The 17,782-nt window shown below is 31.3% G+C and overlaps 1 protein-coding gene across 2 annotated transcripts in view; it reads left to right on the top strand.

Annotated features, from left to right (window-relative positions):
• The window catches only part of RAB28 (RAB28, member RAS oncogene family), a 154,096-nt gene that overhangs the window by 1,176 nt on the left and 135,138 nt on the right, over positions 1 to 17,782 (top strand). For both annotated transcript variants that reach the window (XM_001363594.5, XM_007496720.3), the window contains exons 2-3: positions 3,489 to 3,585; positions 8,823 to 8,911. In XM_001363594.5, the coding sequence (XP_001363631.1) occupies positions 3,489 to 3,585; positions 8,823 to 8,911 (186 nt within the window). The remainder of the gene's footprint in view (positions 1 to 3,488; positions 3,586 to 8,822; positions 8,912 to 17,782) is intronic.

Genomic DNA, 17,782 nt, shown 5'->3' with positions numbered 1-17,782 from the left:
CCCCCCTTATTCTCTGATGATTAATCATAATGACTATCCACCTCCAAGTAAAACCTATATTAATTGTGGGGTTTGAATATTGATTGCTTCTTTGAGAGGAAGTCTTGTATCTATGTGCCTTGAGGTTTCATTTTCACCTCCCCCCACCTCATTCATATAAAACCTTATAAAATCTCCTAATTCCTAGATTACTTTACCAACTCCCTAGGTCATTGGTTTTTAGAATTGAAGTATGGAGATTAATACAACCCTGCTTATGAGAAAGAGTTGTTGGGAAGATGATTTGGAAGACTCTTCTACACTCTTGGTATACCACTGTACCCATTTCTAAGTAAACAGAATTATTCCCTTATTGTTCTCAATTAAATTTTACCTGTGCTATGATCTTGAAATTTCATCATCATTTCTGATTTTCTCCTTCAGTTATCAATTATTTTAATTTCAAAATATTATTTGAAGTTCTGGTTTCTAAGAGATCTGCTTCTAATAATGATAATATTGATTTCTGCATCTCCAACTTAGAATTCTTATTTTCTAGAACTTTACATCTCCCTTTATAGACTATTAGGTTCAACTCATTTTACAGGTAAGGAAGTACAAGTTAAGAAGTGAAGTGACTTTTTTCCTTGTAAATTCAATTCCCTCAATTGCTTTCTTATCCCTGTCTTTCTGGTCATATTCTAAACTCCTTGAGGTAAGAACTCTTTTAGTTTAATTTTTGAGGTTGAAGTGCTCAGCAGAGTACCCTGAACACAGTAGGTACTCAATAAATATTTGATTAGAATTTGTGTCATATTTCATCAAGTGTTTTTTCTCCAAGTCCAATCCAATTCCATGTAATTTATGTAACCCAGTTATACCATAATGTATTTCTTCCATTGGCTTTTTCTTACCTGATATCTTTTTTGGAAACAGACAGAATACAAATAATTGGGAAAAGGTGGTTATTCTTTATCAGCCCCGTCTTCTTATTTTCACCTTTTCTTTTTTGAACACCTTGATTTTTCTGCTTATGTTAGCTACAGTTAAGCATCCTTGTACTGGCAGAAGAGCTATAATTGTAGCTGTTAATTTAAAATTTAAGAGAAATTTAGAAATACATTTAGGAGATAGTGCTAACACTATTGGAAATGTAAACTAGACTTGGATTTAGGAGTATAGTATTGACAGTTATGTACCATCCTATTCTGAGGCTAAACTTATATTTTAACATTTCTTAAAATTAAATTGCCTTGTTTTTAAGTGGCCCCCAGATAAACACAGTATATCCTCTTTTGATTATTATTAGATTTGCCCCACATCTAAAAATGTAAAGTATCTAGTTATCAATTCAAATTTGTTTGAAAAAGATATTTATACCATGTCTACTGTTAGGAAGTTATGGGCTATGAATGGTGGCATGCAGTTGTAGAGGGATAGACATATTCATAGAGATCAATATTGGGAAATTGCCTCCCACTGATACTACCGACTTGTTTTTTAAAGCAAAATAATATTTTGTCTATATTAGTATTTTATGTCCTCCAAAAAGCTTAAGCTTTTGTTGGTTTATGCTTGATCTCAATATAACATATTGGCTATAGTTAACTGCAAAGGTTTGAAGGTAGATTTTAGAGATCAGTAGTCAATCTCTGTGCATAAAGGGAAAAAAAACTTAATAGGGAGTAAAAGCTTTATTTTGCATTTTTCAATATTTTATATTTTTTGACCTGACAGGGGTGCTGTGAGTCTTAATAAATAGCTATCGTGAAGGACTTTGAATGAAAATGATATACTGTAAATAAAATTCTTCTGATACAAAATCAATGATTTTAAAAATTTTTTCAAAAAATTTCAAAAAAATTTTTCTCAGTTTATGTATTGGACTTTGTGAAATTATATGTGTATATATTTATAATGCATTATATGTATTTTAGAAATAATGATTATTTTTTATGGAGTTATTTTACTACTTTTTTTTTGCTGTAAATTAGATAGTTTAATGATATAGTTGTAGGATAGATGAAAACAAGAGATGTATATGTAAGGGATATTTAGCTTAATTCTTTTATTATATACTAACTTCAATTTAAATGTGGTTTTATGATTCAAGGAAGCAAAATATATATTTTGTAGTGAATCCTCTGATACTGAAGGCAGTGATTCTTTTAAAAATCATTGCTTAAATGTTTATAAAACTAGTGATTTCAAGTTTGAGAATATTTTATGCTCAAAGTATTGTAATCTGTCAAGTGGAATTTAAGGTGCTCTTGTTTAAATGTAACTCTGAGTACTGAACTAAACTGGCTAAGTTTTCTTTACCAATGTTGTACTTATGTTGTAATTATCTATAATAAGTTCTATCTTGGATGTTTTAGTTTTCTCTAATCTAAGAGCTGGTGTTTAATTTTAATTTACTTTAAAAGTGTAAAGTGGACTATTTTTTTACTACTCTGGGGAAATGCCTTGTACAGGAACTTATTGAAACATTTCTTCGTTCCCCTTACTTAAATGATGAATTAATTAAATTTTTTTGAGTTGTTCTGATATTAGAAGATTGATTATTAATTCTTCCTGGGTTTATTTTAGAAACATATCTACTAATAGAGATGCCCCAAATTCTTTCAGGCCCTACATTATGTTTTTACTAAGTAAGTATAGTTGTATATATTTTTCTTGTCACACAATTCTGATAGAGGCATTTAGTACAGTGCCCAGAACATAATAAGTGCTATATAAATGTTAGCTAGTATTTTTAATTTGTAGCCTGGGAATGTTATAATCATTGGAATGGAAACCAGGTAAAAAAAGTATTTCATGTTAGATGCTTTATTTTACACTAAATAAATACATTTTCTGAGTGAAATAGTTTTTTAAAGACTTTTTAAAAATAAAATTCAACCTACTTTTGTAGAGCCAATAGTTTTAAGTATATTCAAGCTATTTTAAATTCTGTTCATGTCTTTAATATGTAGATCAAATAAAATGTTTTTTCTTTAAAAACAAAGAAATAAAATATTTAGATTTTTGGAGAATTTCCATAGAAAGATTTTTCTCCTCATTACTTAATATACTTTCTTACTTATAGCCAACCACATCAGTTAAATTCCTGGTGCCTTTAGAAATGGTACTGAGAATCCTTATGGCACTTGCTTTTTTTAGCTGGTACTTAGGTTAAATGAGATTTATATCTCTAATCATATTCTTGTTTCCTCCCTTAATTAAATGTCTAGAATCCTATTTTCCTGCAAAAAGAAATTGGTTATTATCAGGGGACTTTTAGAGATTTAAGAGGCTCAATAGTGTTGTTCCCACTAATGCTGGCAAGTGAAATATACCAGGTGAGAGTTTAAGCTTGCCCTTACCCTCTCTCTGATTAGAGATACTTAAAATTTCTCCTTGACTTAATAGAGGCATAATTATCAAGATTTGAACTGGACCTAGGTCTGGGGTTTGAAAAACATAGAAACTCATTTTGATTTTGTGCATTTACTTTTATTTCTTTGTAGACCTCCTTAGCTACGCGGTTTGCTCAGGAAGCGTTTGGCAAACAGTACAAACAAACTGTAGGACTGGACTTCTTTTTGAAAAGGATAACATTGCCAGGTAAGGGAATATATAGTCTCAATATTGAGAGTGATAGAGATGATAGCATTTGCACAGAAAGGCATAAATCAGAAATGTGTAAGATGAATGATTGGACTACTTCTGCATAAACATTTAAATATAACTAGATTAGTTAGCTTAGGGAAGCATGCTTTCATGAACATTTCTTAGTTTGAAGACAAGTGTGTTGAGCATGATGTTTATGAGGAATTTTTCTTTTCTGTTTCTCTAATATCACGATCATTTTGTATATGTTGCAGGATGAGAGTTTGTCATTTTCAGAAGGTCATAGAACCCCTATATTATTTTTGATAAATACTTAAAGAGTTAAGGAATACAAATTTGCTTGCAGACATTGGGAAAGATGATTTCTTTAAAAATATTTTTTATTTTAGGTAGTCCGTACTTGTATTTTTGGTTGGGGGATGCTGAAGGGGAAGTATAATGTAGCTATGGAACCACTGTGTCCTAATATGTGAATGCTGTTTTATGCAAGGCAGCATGAAATTGCTGGCATTTAATAGACCACTAAAATTTAGGGTCCCTAGGCACTCATAAAAATACAGTTTGAGCATTCAAGATGTTTCAGTTCACGATGCAAAGAAACTATTTAGATGCCAGTTAAGCACACCATGTGGAAAATGCAAAGAAATAATAACAGAGTGGTTTCTGCTTTAATTTTGTTTCTGAACAATTGGATATTTAAAATGAACTATTTGTTTAGTTGTGATGGTTTAGTTGTGCATTTGAAAGTATTCCATTAAAACATTTTATTTTGCTGAGGAAAATGAATCCCATCTCCCTTTGATATATTCATGCTATGGGAAGATTTAAGTAAAGCTTTTGCAAATTTAAGAGCATATTTGCTTCATAGGTGATAGAGTTGATATAGTATATATATATATATATAACAAAGAACTGGTCAATCATCAGTATTCTGTAAATTTTGTTACTGTTAAATCTGCAGTAAAATTTACTACTTGTGAGCAATTTTCCGAGAAAAATAGACTGTCATAGGGGTACAACATGAAAAAGAGAACTCTATTCTTTCAACTTTGGTCTTACTCTGTTATTGTTCTGTAAGAGGTTTAACAAGAATTGTTTGAATATTTTGTTCATATTTAAAAACAGATCTCAAAATGACAATTTTATTTTGTTTTTATTGTTCTCACCCTCATGGAACATAAGTATTATATGTGTAATACTTAACAGTAGTCACTAGTGGAATGCATATACAAATCACACAGTATGCCTGCTGTGAAATGGTATTTTTACAAAAGTGTTTTTTTTTTCTATTTCAGCCGTTGTATTAAGAGCTTCTATATGTAGAGTAAATTTAGCTATTAAACATTCCTGTTGGGATAGAGAATTTCTTAAAGACTATCTTTCTTTGTCATTTTATTACTAATTTCTTGAACTTTAAAAAAAATTTGAGCTGAAAAGAAGTTATCAACTACCTCTAATAAAATGGACTTTTACAGTTTTGTTGGTTTTTCTATTTTCTATATATGTAGACATATATAATTGAAATATGTCATAAATTCTACAGCAAACTAATATTAGAAGCATTTTTTGATAGAAGCAATTTTTTTGTTTCCTTTGATTACTCTGTAAAATAACCTTTGACTACCTATTTGTAGACATAATAGCATGTATTTTGTGTCTTAGTGTATTATCAGAAAGTACTTAAGAGCTAACTTTAGGAAGTGTGCACTCTTAGTGAACATGCATTTTAATTTTCCTGATTAAGGTTTTGTTTTGATGGGCTAAATTCCAAAGGGGGGAAAAATCTTGTGTTGTTTTTTTCAAAGTCAATAAGTTTCATACTATTTAATGGGTATAGATTGTGGTACAGATTTCAGTAGGAAAACGTTTTCAATCTATTTTAGTTTGTGCAATTAAAATGAAAATGAAAATAATAAGAAATTTATAGAAATGATTAAAATTACAGTCATTGTATATTTTTCTAGTTTATTTACCCTAGCAGCATTCAAGTAAAATATTATGGGATGAATGTTTTTATTGTTTTACTAAAAATGTTACATGAGATATAATTGAAAATCATACTATAGGTATAATAATTATGACAAATGCTTTTGACTCTCCACTGTCCAGCAGCCACAGTTCCTCTTCACATAATTTTTTTCAAGTCAGTTACTTTCCAAGTACTGATCTATTTCAGTTTATTTCATGATCCGTTGTGTTGTATAGTCTGGATGCAGCCACTGTGCAGATCTGACTGCTTAAAATAGTGTATCTGTTAGTCGAGTTTCAGCTGATAGAACTGCTTAAGAGCCATAGTCAAAATACTTTCAGGAAGGTTGTGGGTACAGTCCAGTAAACAGGGTTCTACTGTGAAAAAGATTTTTAAGTCTTCAGTACAAGAAGTGGGCAGACTTGTGTTTTCAGTTCCATCTTGATTTCTCAGCACTTTAAGGTTAACCAAGGCACCTTTGACACTGTCACTATTTTATCCTTTTAGGGGTTTTAATTTAAAAGGAAAGAAACCTACCTTTGTTTTGTCATTCATTTTCCCCTTCCCCCAACCCTATACAGATAATTCTTACAGAAAAGAAAGAATGGGATATTTTTATTTTCACTTAAATCTAATTGTTGAAAATTTCACTAAAATTCTTTATTGATTGGCAGTTTCAGATTAAGTGATTAGATTAAATGATTGGCAATTTCAGATTAGGAATTCAAGAACCAAACCACTGAGCTTTAACTGTGTTATTGAATTATTTTAATATTCATTTTGAACTTTGTAGTTTGAAAAATAATCAATCAATAGAGGAATTTGTATGTATGCTACTCAGTGAAAATTAATATTCACCCGAACTTCATTGCTTACATTTGATTTTGACCTCAGAGAAATCAACCCCTTCCTGTTTTTTTAAGTTCTTTTTTGAAATCAGCAAATGATTTAAGAATGTAGAATGATCTGTGAAGTTACATATTCATCTTTTACAGGGAATCAGTTGATTATGAGCTGACTTATCAATAGCTATTCACATTGAATTAATGTAAGATGCCACTTAAATGTTTACAAAAACTCAAGCTTTATTTGAAAAAGCTTTATTTTTTTCTCCACTGTATATGGTATTGGTATGATTTTGATTAGAGAATGGAAATATATACATGAAGATGGTAATCCTAAAGTCACTGATCAATTTGTTCAAAATATTATATGTATGTAATTCCAGTTCTGGTGATTCAGAAAATGCCCTAACATTTTTGGGTGTGGGAAAAAGAATAGGAATTTCTTTCCGTGGGAAAGATGTGACATTGAATATTTGTTAGAGTTCATGTTAAAGTTAAATAAAAGCATCATTAAAATTACTTTTTGATAAAATACTACTTTTCCCTATAAGACTACAAATTATTCTCAACTATTTAATAGCATATCATTGAGAATATTTTATCTAGAGGGCTTCTCAGAAAACTGAGGTTGATTAACACTAGAGATGATTAGTGCTGTTTGATCACTACATTCACATTATCTGTATAGGAGAAAATACTGTTTAAACTTCAAGAAATGAAGACATTTTTGGATTTTTTTAAGGGATCGTTTTGTAGATGGGGCAGTCAGATATTGCCTCAGAGATTCTCAGATTTAGGCAGAATCTTAATAGTATTTGGTTACTATCCTGTGTGTTTGAATGTGTATTGAATATATCTGTATGTGGCAGTGATGAAGGGTGATAAACTTCAGTAGCTCTCATTAATGCTAATGGAAGTTCCTCAAGTAAATCCTCTGCACATTGGCCAGAGAACAGATTTACTATTTCTAAATAATGGAAAGATTGTAATAAAAACCCACAGCACTCATAGTTAAGGCTAAAACTTTGCTTGGGACGCAAATATTTTTCTTCTTTCTGCATTTGTATGAGTTGTCTGAAATTTCCATTGTAAATTTCAATATCATAATTTATATGTTGTTTTACATGAATTCATTTTCTTTATCATCAGATTTATATATAAAAATATAATTTGCATATTCAAATACATTTTTATTCTTGGTTGTCTTGATTTTCATATGGGTCTAAAAGATATATTTGTTGTTGAGACTCATTTTGAGTTTATGATTTGGAATATACCTGATTTTTTGTAGATACTTTGCTCAGTTTTATTAAGCAATACAATTTGGTGACTAGGTAATTCTTAAATGTGTTAGAGAAAAATTGTGATGCCATAAAACTATATATGTACAGCTTTATATACTCAAATTTCCCATCAATTCCTATTGCATTTAAAAATTGCTTTTCAGAACATAAATGTGTTTTTATGGTTGTCCTTAATATAGTGGGACATGTGTATAGTGCAGATGTGACTACTTATATAAGCCTTGTACAGGCTCCATTCCAATTATGTTTCTGAATATGTGATTTGATGATTGGTTTATAAGAAACTTATTGTAATGAGTTTTGTCATAGCAAAGATACTTGAGTGATATTGTCAAATATACTGTTGATCAGATATTCTCAAAATATGTGGACTTTTGACTCAAACTTAAAATTTAAAACTTTATGATTTTTGTATTAGCAAAAATATCATATATCCCATTACTAGTCTTGGAAACTTTTACCCAATAGTTTTTGCAAATATTAATATTAAGTTACCACAGAATTCAGAAAACAGAATATGGTTATCATGTGTATTCTTTTAGAAGTAAGATTTTCTGACAGTTTCTTTTGGTATAATTGATGTATATTACTGGTTTCTTAATGTTACTGAAGATTGAGGAAATAACAATTGTAAAATTGCTATTTTTGTTTTTCTACTTAAGTATATTTTTCATATCATAGAAAATATGCCTTATTGTATTGTTATATTTTTTAGACATTTGCCTTTTTTGTTATTCTTTTTTCCAAATGTCGTAGGCAATTATATTTGATTTTGCCACATTTATGAATTTACTTTTTTCAATAGACATGAAGTTTTGTGTGATATGAAGAATTTCTTAAAGAATTAAAATTTTCTTGATCTTCCCTTCCATTATTTTAAAAGGATTCAGCTTCATTGGATTGGGGCAAAGGTGTAAGCACACAAATCCCTACTATGCTCTGTTATGACAACTTTACTCCAGAGCTCCAGATACCTGACCATATGGGCCTATAGACTGAAGGAAATTTGGTTTAGTGTTTACTGAATATATTTATTATTCTGTTGAAATTTTGTCAATCCAAATGTACATGGCATTTTATTTTTGCTCAATTTTATATTTATTTTTGTTTCAGGAAACCTTAATGCTACTCTACAAGTTTGGGATATAGGAGGGCAAACAATAGGCGGCAAGATGTTGGATAAATATATCTATGGAGCACAGGTACAATAAATAGTGAAACTTAATAACTCAATATATGATAGTGAAACTTTTGGTCTTTAAAAAATTAAGTGATTCTCAAGACCGTTATTTTGGTCATAGAAGAAGATTTTTGTTAAGATGTTTCATTTATATTTTCATTATGTGCAATAAAATCTTTTTATTGTATATGATTAAATAATATTGAAAGTAATCTGTTGGTGTTACATATAGTTAGTATATGTATCTGTCTTTAACAGATTTCATATGCATTTATTTTAAGGCTTTTTTATAAATAGTTGAGGAATAATCATAAATGTTTTTAGGTATTCATGAGTTGTAATGACTATAATCTTCAAGTTCTTCCACTCTCCCTTGCACCCTCCCCTCTCCCCCATAAATACCATGGCTTCCTGTTGTCTTCTCCAGGATCAAATACACAGGCCTCAGTTTGCCATTCAAAGCCCTTAATAACTTAGCCCCTTCTTACCTTTCTTATCTTCTAACTTATTTCCTGACCTGTATTCTTTGATCCAGTGACACTGGCTGGCCGTCCTCCATGCTTAGAATGCCCTCCCTCCTCCATTCTGACTCTTCTCTAGATTCTTTAAAACCCCATCTTCTACAGGAAGCCTTCTCCAACTCCTCTTTATTTCACACCCTTCCTTCTTAGTTATTTCCCATTTATTTTGTATATAGTTTGCTTTATTTTTATTTATTCTATTTACATATTAAATATGTATATATTTGTATATTATTAACATTAGACTGTAAACTCCTTGAAGACAGGGACTATGTTTAGCTTCTTTTTGTATCCCCAATGCTAAGCACTGTACTTGGCAAAAGACAGGCACTTAATAAATGTTTATTGTTTGATTGATTAGAAGAAATTTAGTAAAAGAGGAGAATTAAGAGGGATGCTATGGATTAAATTTAGAAAGTGAATAGAGTTGTGAGAGAAAACAAAAGGAAGCCTCCTCTGAGTCAGTAAGCATTTATCTAGTGCCCGTTCCAGGTTAGGGATGTCATAACACTGAGGCAAAAACTATTTTTTTGTCTTGTCTGACTTGATACAGATAAGATAAAAAAGTATAATAGTGAAGTTCTAGATTATTTAATTGTAATACTTTTATTTTTTGCTTTGAATCTCAAATTTGTGTTTCACTATATGTACTTTGAAAAGTGTTGTCTCATGTACATTTGGGCAAATTGCTGCCAATTTAAATTTTTAGAAATGTGGTCCAGTTCATTTTTGGTTAGCTTTAATCCTTAGGAAGTTTTTTCTGACACCAAACCAATACTTGCTGTTTTGCAACTTATCCTCATTGTTTCTAGTTCTACCTTTTTAGACCAAACAGAGCAAAAATAAGTGTACCACCTATTATTTTATAGTAGTTTCGAACATAGAATAAATAGTCGTTAGCAAAAAATGGTCTTTTTAAAAAATTATTAAGACTACCTTTAGTTATTTGAACATGCTTTTTCCTTTCCCTTTGTTTATTGAGTTTTCTTGAATTTCAATTAGTCATATCTTTTTCAATTCACATAATGTGAAATGAGTTGACAGTTACTTGGGATCTAGCCTTTAATTGCCAGTAATCTCCAATTAATTCTTTATTGAATTTTGCCCTCTACAGAGGGACAATCCTAGTTGGGACTATGAAGAGCATATATGTAATAAACATTCCGTTATCTGAAGTTGGAAGCAATTCTGGATTTCCACATATCAATAAAATTCACAAGTAAATCCAGCATATTGATCTTCACACTTTGAGTACTCATGAAATTCTTAGACATGAGATGAATGTAATTTGCCTTTAAAGCTGTGCTTTAATTTTAAAAATTATTTCTACTCTTGTTATACAGAAGTTATAGAGTATTTATGCATTAGTTATGTTAGTAACTTTTTAAAAGCATCTTTTATTCTATTATCTATTTGGAATTTCACAAACAATCTTTTTCCTATTTTTCTTGAGTAGTTGAGTATTATAGAATATTGGATACTGGTTCCTATATGAAGGAGTTACCTTTCTGAAAAATTTTTTAGCTAAGCTGGATCACACATATCTCACATTGCTATATGGATACCACATCATTATCACCATTACCGAATTTCAGAATTTGAAAGGAATCTTATCAGTCCTATCATTAAGTGCATACTCCCCCAAAAGAACCCCTGCTGTCATATACCCAAGATAATAGAAATACAGTGCTTTGCAAACCTTAAAGAGCTATAGGAATGTTAGTTATTATCATCATTATAATTATTATCTAACAAGTATTATATTTGTATTCCTAGTGCGCCTAGCGCATAGTAGATGCCTAATGAAGCTTGTTGATTGATTGGGTCATTTTATCTGAAAAACTACAATGAGAGGGAATCCTCTAATTTTGAGACAGCCCATTTCATTGTTGGTTAGAATTTTATTAGAAGTTTTTCCTGATTCTTAACCAATACTTGCTGTTTTACAACTGGCACTCATTGTTTCTAGTTCTATCTTCTCAGGCCAAACAGAACAAAAATAATCCCTTGTCCACATAAAAGCTTCTTAGAAGAGAGCTACCATTTCCCTTCTGGGTCTCAGCTTTTGCAGGCTGAACATCTTTCCTGCCTCCAGATAGTGCATGGACTTCCTCTGCTTTGATTGTTCTCTAGCTTTTCAATTTTCTTCCTGAATTGTGACACTGAATGTAGAACTCCAAATATAATATAACAAAGTCTTAGTACAATGGAATTCTCACACCTTACTTTTATGGAAGCTGTGCCTCTTAAGGCAGCTGAAGATCAATTGCATTAACTTTTTTGGTTGCCATCTCCCATTGTTGAAGACTCATTGACCCTAGAGTACCCTAAGACCCTCAGCTCTTTTTCAGTAAATTGCTCTCCAATGTAAAGATTAAAATTAACATCCGAATACTCCAAGTAATTTTTAATATTATTTATTAAAGTCAACTTAGAGCAAAGAGAAATTAAAAAAAACAGAGAAATCTAGCCAGCCAGCAACTCCCTTCCTCCATGCAGGTCCAGCTACAAAGCAGGCTTCAACTATAAGACTGTGCATTTATCCCTATTATTTTTCATTTTATTAGATTTACCTCATTGTTTTTGCCTGTTGGATCTTTTGGGAACCTGATTCTGCCATCCATTATGTTAGCTATCTGCTCAGCTTTGTGCCATCAGCAAATTTGATGCACATGCCATCTATGCCTGCTTTGTCTAGATAATTACACAACACAGGGCCATTACATTTCTACTCCTACCTTTTTACTCTCCTTGGTAATTCCTAGGATACTCAAGTGGAGACTTGCTCAGGTCAAGCAGAGCCATTAATGATGACTCTTTGAATTCAGCCATTCAACTGGGTAAGATTGCTTCTTTACCCACATTTCTTTGTCTTTTCCACAAGAATAACATGGAATTCTTTATCAAACATTTTGCTAAAACCCAGGTTATTGTTAGCTAGCCCCTCAGTGTTTCCTTGATATACTAATTTAGTAACTGTCAAAAATAACAACAAAAAACAAAAATGTTAGGCTTATATGACCTCTTTCTGCTGAAGCCATCATAGCCCTTCATTTTCTAAATATCCACTTTGGTTTTAATAATATATTCTAGAATTTTGAAGGAATTTAAGTCTAGGCACATGTTTATAAGTCTGATGTATGTTCATTCTTTCCTTCCTTTATTCCTTCCTTTTCTAGCTCTGTAGTTATTTCTTTCATTCTGTATTCATTCTATATTTCATTCTATAGCTTTCAGATATCACTAGCATTGATTCATCAATCATTGTCCAGTTAGTTTTTCTTTTAACATTTTAGTTTATTATTTATTTTTAACATTTTTTCTTTTTAATTTTGAGTTTCAAATACTCTCCTTACCTCCTACCCTCTCTTTTCCCCACCCACTGAAAAGACAAGCAATATGATATTAGTAATAGATGTGAAATCATGCAAAACATAGTCCTGTATTAGCTGTATTTTTTTAAAAACAAGAAAATTAAAGAAAGTGAGAAAATTATACTTCAATTTGTACTCACAGTTCATTCATCTCAGGAGGAGGATAGAATTTTTTCATAATGAATCCTTTGGAACTGACTTAGATCATCATTTTGACTAGAGAAGCCAAGTTTACAGTTGATTTTCATTACAATATTACTGTTTCTGTGCAGAATGATAATTTCTTAAAATATGATATTTAGGCTCTTTCTTTGGTCATGGCTTTTACATAGTCCAGTAATCTTAAAATTATTTCTCCTCAATCTGTTTTCTAGGTCTTTTTTTTTCCACTGAGATATTTCACATTTTCTTCAAAATTTTTCATTCTTCTGACTTACAAAAATTGTTTCTTTATACATTATGGAGGCATTAGCTTTCACTTAGATTCTAATTTTCAAGGAATTGTTTTCTTCAGTAAATTTTTGTACCTTTTTTCCATTTGGATTCTTTTAAAGGAGTTTTCAAGTTTTTTTTTTTTTTGTGCCTCTTTTACCAGGGCCTTTGCTCCCTTGTGACAAACCTCCAGCTCCCTCTCTTCCCTGGGACTATGGCCTAGAACTGTGTAATCTCTTCTTTGTTAGTTGTCTGACTCCTAACCCATTTCTGGGCTGAGAGTTCCTGAAGTTGTTGTTGCTGTAGTCACAGCTGCTATTACCAGCACAGCTTGTGTGGGTTCTGGACAGGCCTCCAACCTAGAGTCATAGACATTTAAAAGTTTTCTTAGGCCAGAAAAATGCCTCATTCCAATCTTTTGTTGGCTGTGCTGCTCCAAAGTTTGATTAGAGGTGTTATTTTAAATTTTTTGGAAGGAAATATTGGGAGAGTTCAGCTGCATTAGGGTTATCTTCTTCTAGTTCTTTCAGAAACCTAGGATGAAGTTCATCTTGACTCCATTTAGGGAAGGTAGATTCTTTTTTTACCCCCTTACCTTGGGTAGTAACTTCCTTTGGCCTTTGCCCTTTAGAATGAATGAATTATTATTATTAAAGGATGTAAAGAAGTCCATTGGCTGCTATAATCCCCCTCCCCACCAACTCTTATCCTTTTGACTTAGAATTGATAGTAAATATTAGTTCCGAGACAAAAGAGCTTTAAGGGCTAGGTAATTGGTGTTAAATGACTTGCCCAAGGTCACACAGGTAGGTAGTTTCTGAGACCAGATTTGAACCTACGACCTCCTGTTTCCAGGCCTGACTCTCTACTCACTGAGCCACTTAACTGCTCTGCTGCTCTACTTTTGGCAGAGAGATTTTGATCTGAGTAACTTAAGTTCCTCATCACTATTATAACATACTTTTGTGCTTATAATCAGCTCCTCATCCAATACATTTTTCCATCCAAATGTTCTGTTTTATATTCTGCTGACAAAATGTTTTTAATTTCTTCCATTTCATTGATTTTCATTCAAAAGCTCTCCATAAACATGCTTCCCCTTTTTTATTCTTTGATTTCCCCACTTGAAATATATTTTCCTTGCAAGCGTTGTTACACCTTTTACTTTATTTCTCATGAGTCAGTATATACTTTCCAGAGCCATTTTTCAGGTCCTCCTGGGTCTTATCTCACCAAAACCATAGTCCATGTACATTTTCTTCCTTATCTTCCCTTTATTGAGTCCTTAAAGTTGGTGCATTAACATATAGATATTCAAGACAATGGTCTTTTAATGGTTTTTAAGGTTTTTACTAGTAGCTCCTTTCTCCTATGAACTAATATATGTCTCAAGTTGCTACTTTCTTTCCCTGTTATAGCTATTATTTGTATTATCTAACTGGGTGGATGCATGTTGTTTCTTTTTCTCCCATCCTTTTAAATTTAAAGCTTTTGTTTAATTTACAGAGCATCCAGCAAATAGATTCTTATTGATCTTGGTTAGGCATACTTTATTTATGGTTGGGACCCTCCCTTCCTGTATTTTAAGTGACAGTCCAGAAATCTCAACCTCATTTTCAGAATAGAATTAGTTGCTCACTTTTTCAATGAATTTTTCTTTTTATGTGGCTTTTCCTTTAGTTGATAGCAGTGATGGAAACAGCACCTTGAATACTTTTAGACTTCAGATTCTTGCTCAATATTTTAAAATCTTTGTCAGGGTCTTCTAGAATTGCCTAATCATTGACAAGCATTAATTATATGTTATATTGATCTCTTTTTAAGGTGGATTTCCAATTTTGATTTTCTTTTTAAATTTTTTTCTAAGCTTGATAGTCAAGGTAAATTTAAAGCTAAAGGACAACTGATAGAATTGAGATTTGTGGAAAGCAAGAATTTGTAGAAAGAACACAGGATTGGGAATTAGGAGACCTCCACTTACTTACGCTGTGACATTAGAAAAATCACTTAAGTTCCCTGGGCCTGCATTTCCTCATCTGAAAAATGAGGGAGTTGGGCTAGCTAATTCCCAAGGTCCTTTTCAGCTCAAAAAATATTATTTAATTTGCTTACTTGTCAAAGTCCTTTGTTAGGTGATGAAATTACAGTAAAATTATTTTTGTTATTATTGTGTTAAAAATAAAAGTATTGGTATTAAAAATGAAATTAATCTGTTTTCTGTAGTATTTGCTTATCTTAAAAATTACAACATTTTAATTAGTATAATAAGAAGTACCAGAAATCAGAATAGAGGGTCTATATATCTCTAAATACAAATAATGTTATATGAAAATTAATGGAACTTCAGTACATGTTCTAGAATCCACTTGAAATCATATTTTGAATTGGATTCTATTATATCACTTTAGATAGCATTTTTGGGCTGCATATGGATATATTTATAAAAATTTCCACTTTTAGTGCCTATGAATTCCAAAAGAACTCTGTCATTTTTTGTATCTACAACATATTATGGAGGAAATAAAATAGTCCATTCTTATTCTCTGGATTGTTTCAAAAATAATGATTTTAAAGACTGATGGATTAGAATTAGCACAATTTGTGTCAGAATACTTGATCTACACCACTTAACTATTTGTACAATTTTGGATAAAGAGTGCTGCATTTGGAGTCAGAGTATCTGGTTTAGAAAAACTTCCTATTCTACTTATTACTAATTTGACTTATCCTTTCTGGGACTTATTTTCTTCATCTGTAAAATGAAGGGAATATACTAAATGATCTCTGGGGGCCCTTTTATCTCTAAATTCCATGAATGAATGAATGATTTTCTCTTTTATAGATATAGAATGTACATGTGCTCAAGTGTTTGTGATTCAGAATTTCCAAGATATTACTAATCTATGGAATGCTATTCATCATCATTATATCAGAGCCTCTGGACACTTGAGTTTTGAGTAAACATTATTAGTTTTTGAAAACAGGAATACAGGTTGTCTCAAAAATTTTCATTCAGTTTTCAACTACTAACAGTTAAGTGTTGAGATAAGGAAGTGACATGAGATATTTAATTATTTTTATTAATAATACAACAACGTATCTCCCTGATTTTAAGAAATTCTTATAATAAATATAATTTTAAATATACAGAATACTTTATTTTTCTCCCTGCCCCTTCATCCTGCCTTTTAATTATCATTTTGCAACACGTGTGTGTATATATATATTTGTAATACTACATGTATTGTTTTTCCCTGATTTGTTATTTCACCTCTTCAAATTCTAGTCCTTTACTGCAGCCTCTTAGATGAATTTAATTTCTTTTTTTTCTTTACTTAAAAAAAATCTTACGTTTTGTCCAAAAACAAATACTGTGTATTGGTTCTAGGGTAGAAGAGTGGTAACATCTAGGCAGTGGAGGTTAAGTGACTTGACCAGGGACATACAGCTAGGAAGTATCTAAAGTCAAATTTGAAACCAGTTCTTTCTGTCTCTAGGCCTACCTCTTAACCCATTCAGCCACCACCTGCCCCCAGTGGCCTTAATTTCTAAGTTCACTATTATCAGAAAATAGATTACAGAAATAATATCCCGAGGTAGTTATGCCACTTTAGGGTTATGTTACATAATATTAGTGTATCATAATGAAAGCCTTCTAAAGAGACAAGATCTAAGAGATAATCATCTTAGCCATATTATTTGGAGTATTTTTGAATTATAGTGCAAATGTTTTTAGTGTAGAAATTTTGTGTGAATGCTGCTTTCTACAGTAAGAGGTATATTAGTGAAGTCATAGATCAATCAGTAAGCATTTATTAAGCACTTCTTGTATGCCAATTATTGTGGTTAATATTAGAGATACTAATGGAAAGATCAGACAAAGAAACTTCGATTCTCTTGAGGCAACAAAGATTGCACCATGATTTTCTTTAGGCTGAAATTCTGTCTTGAAAGTGTTTCTTTATATTTGTAAACACAAATGGGTGTTTACACAAATGGGTGAATTTATCTTCAATTCTTTTAAAGTTTTCATGTATTTCTTTATGTTGAGGAAATCACCCAAATTTGTGTATCAAGCAGGTAGTTAACCAGAACATACAGAGAACACTTGTTATTTTCCTTCTTGCAGTTGGAAGAGCACTGAATTTTTAATCAGGGGACATGGGTTTTATTTAGTCCTAGATTTGCCAGTTATGATCTTAGTCAGTTAACCTTTCTGGGCTTGAGTTTCTTCATTTGTAAAATGAGGGGTTGGCTTAGGTAGATTTTAAGTTTCCTTCTCTCTCTAAACATCTGAATCCCAATCATACTTTGTTTCCCCCTTTCCTCTTTATTACACTTTTTGCCCAAAGACATTGAGCTTAAGCAGTTTATCAAACAATTGAGATTCAATTGGCCTAAAATAAAGAAAAAATATATTTTAAGGAAAAGCAGGATTAAAAATTGATGTATTTACTGGTTATATTTCTAGATTTTAGGTTAATTTAAAATTTTCTAAGAGTCTCCAGAAAAATGTTATAGGCTATTTTCCCTAGTGGTTAGGAGCAAATACACAGCCCATAGTGT

The sequence above is a fragment of the Monodelphis domestica genome, chromosome 6, assembly GCF_027887165.1.
Source record: "Monodelphis domestica isolate mMonDom1 chromosome 6, mMonDom1.pri, whole genome shotgun sequence".
Taxonomy (NCBI): domain Eukaryota; kingdom Metazoa; phylum Chordata; class Mammalia; order Didelphimorphia; family Didelphidae; genus Monodelphis; species Monodelphis domestica.
This window is presented reverse-complemented; position numbering and strand designations above follow the sequence as displayed.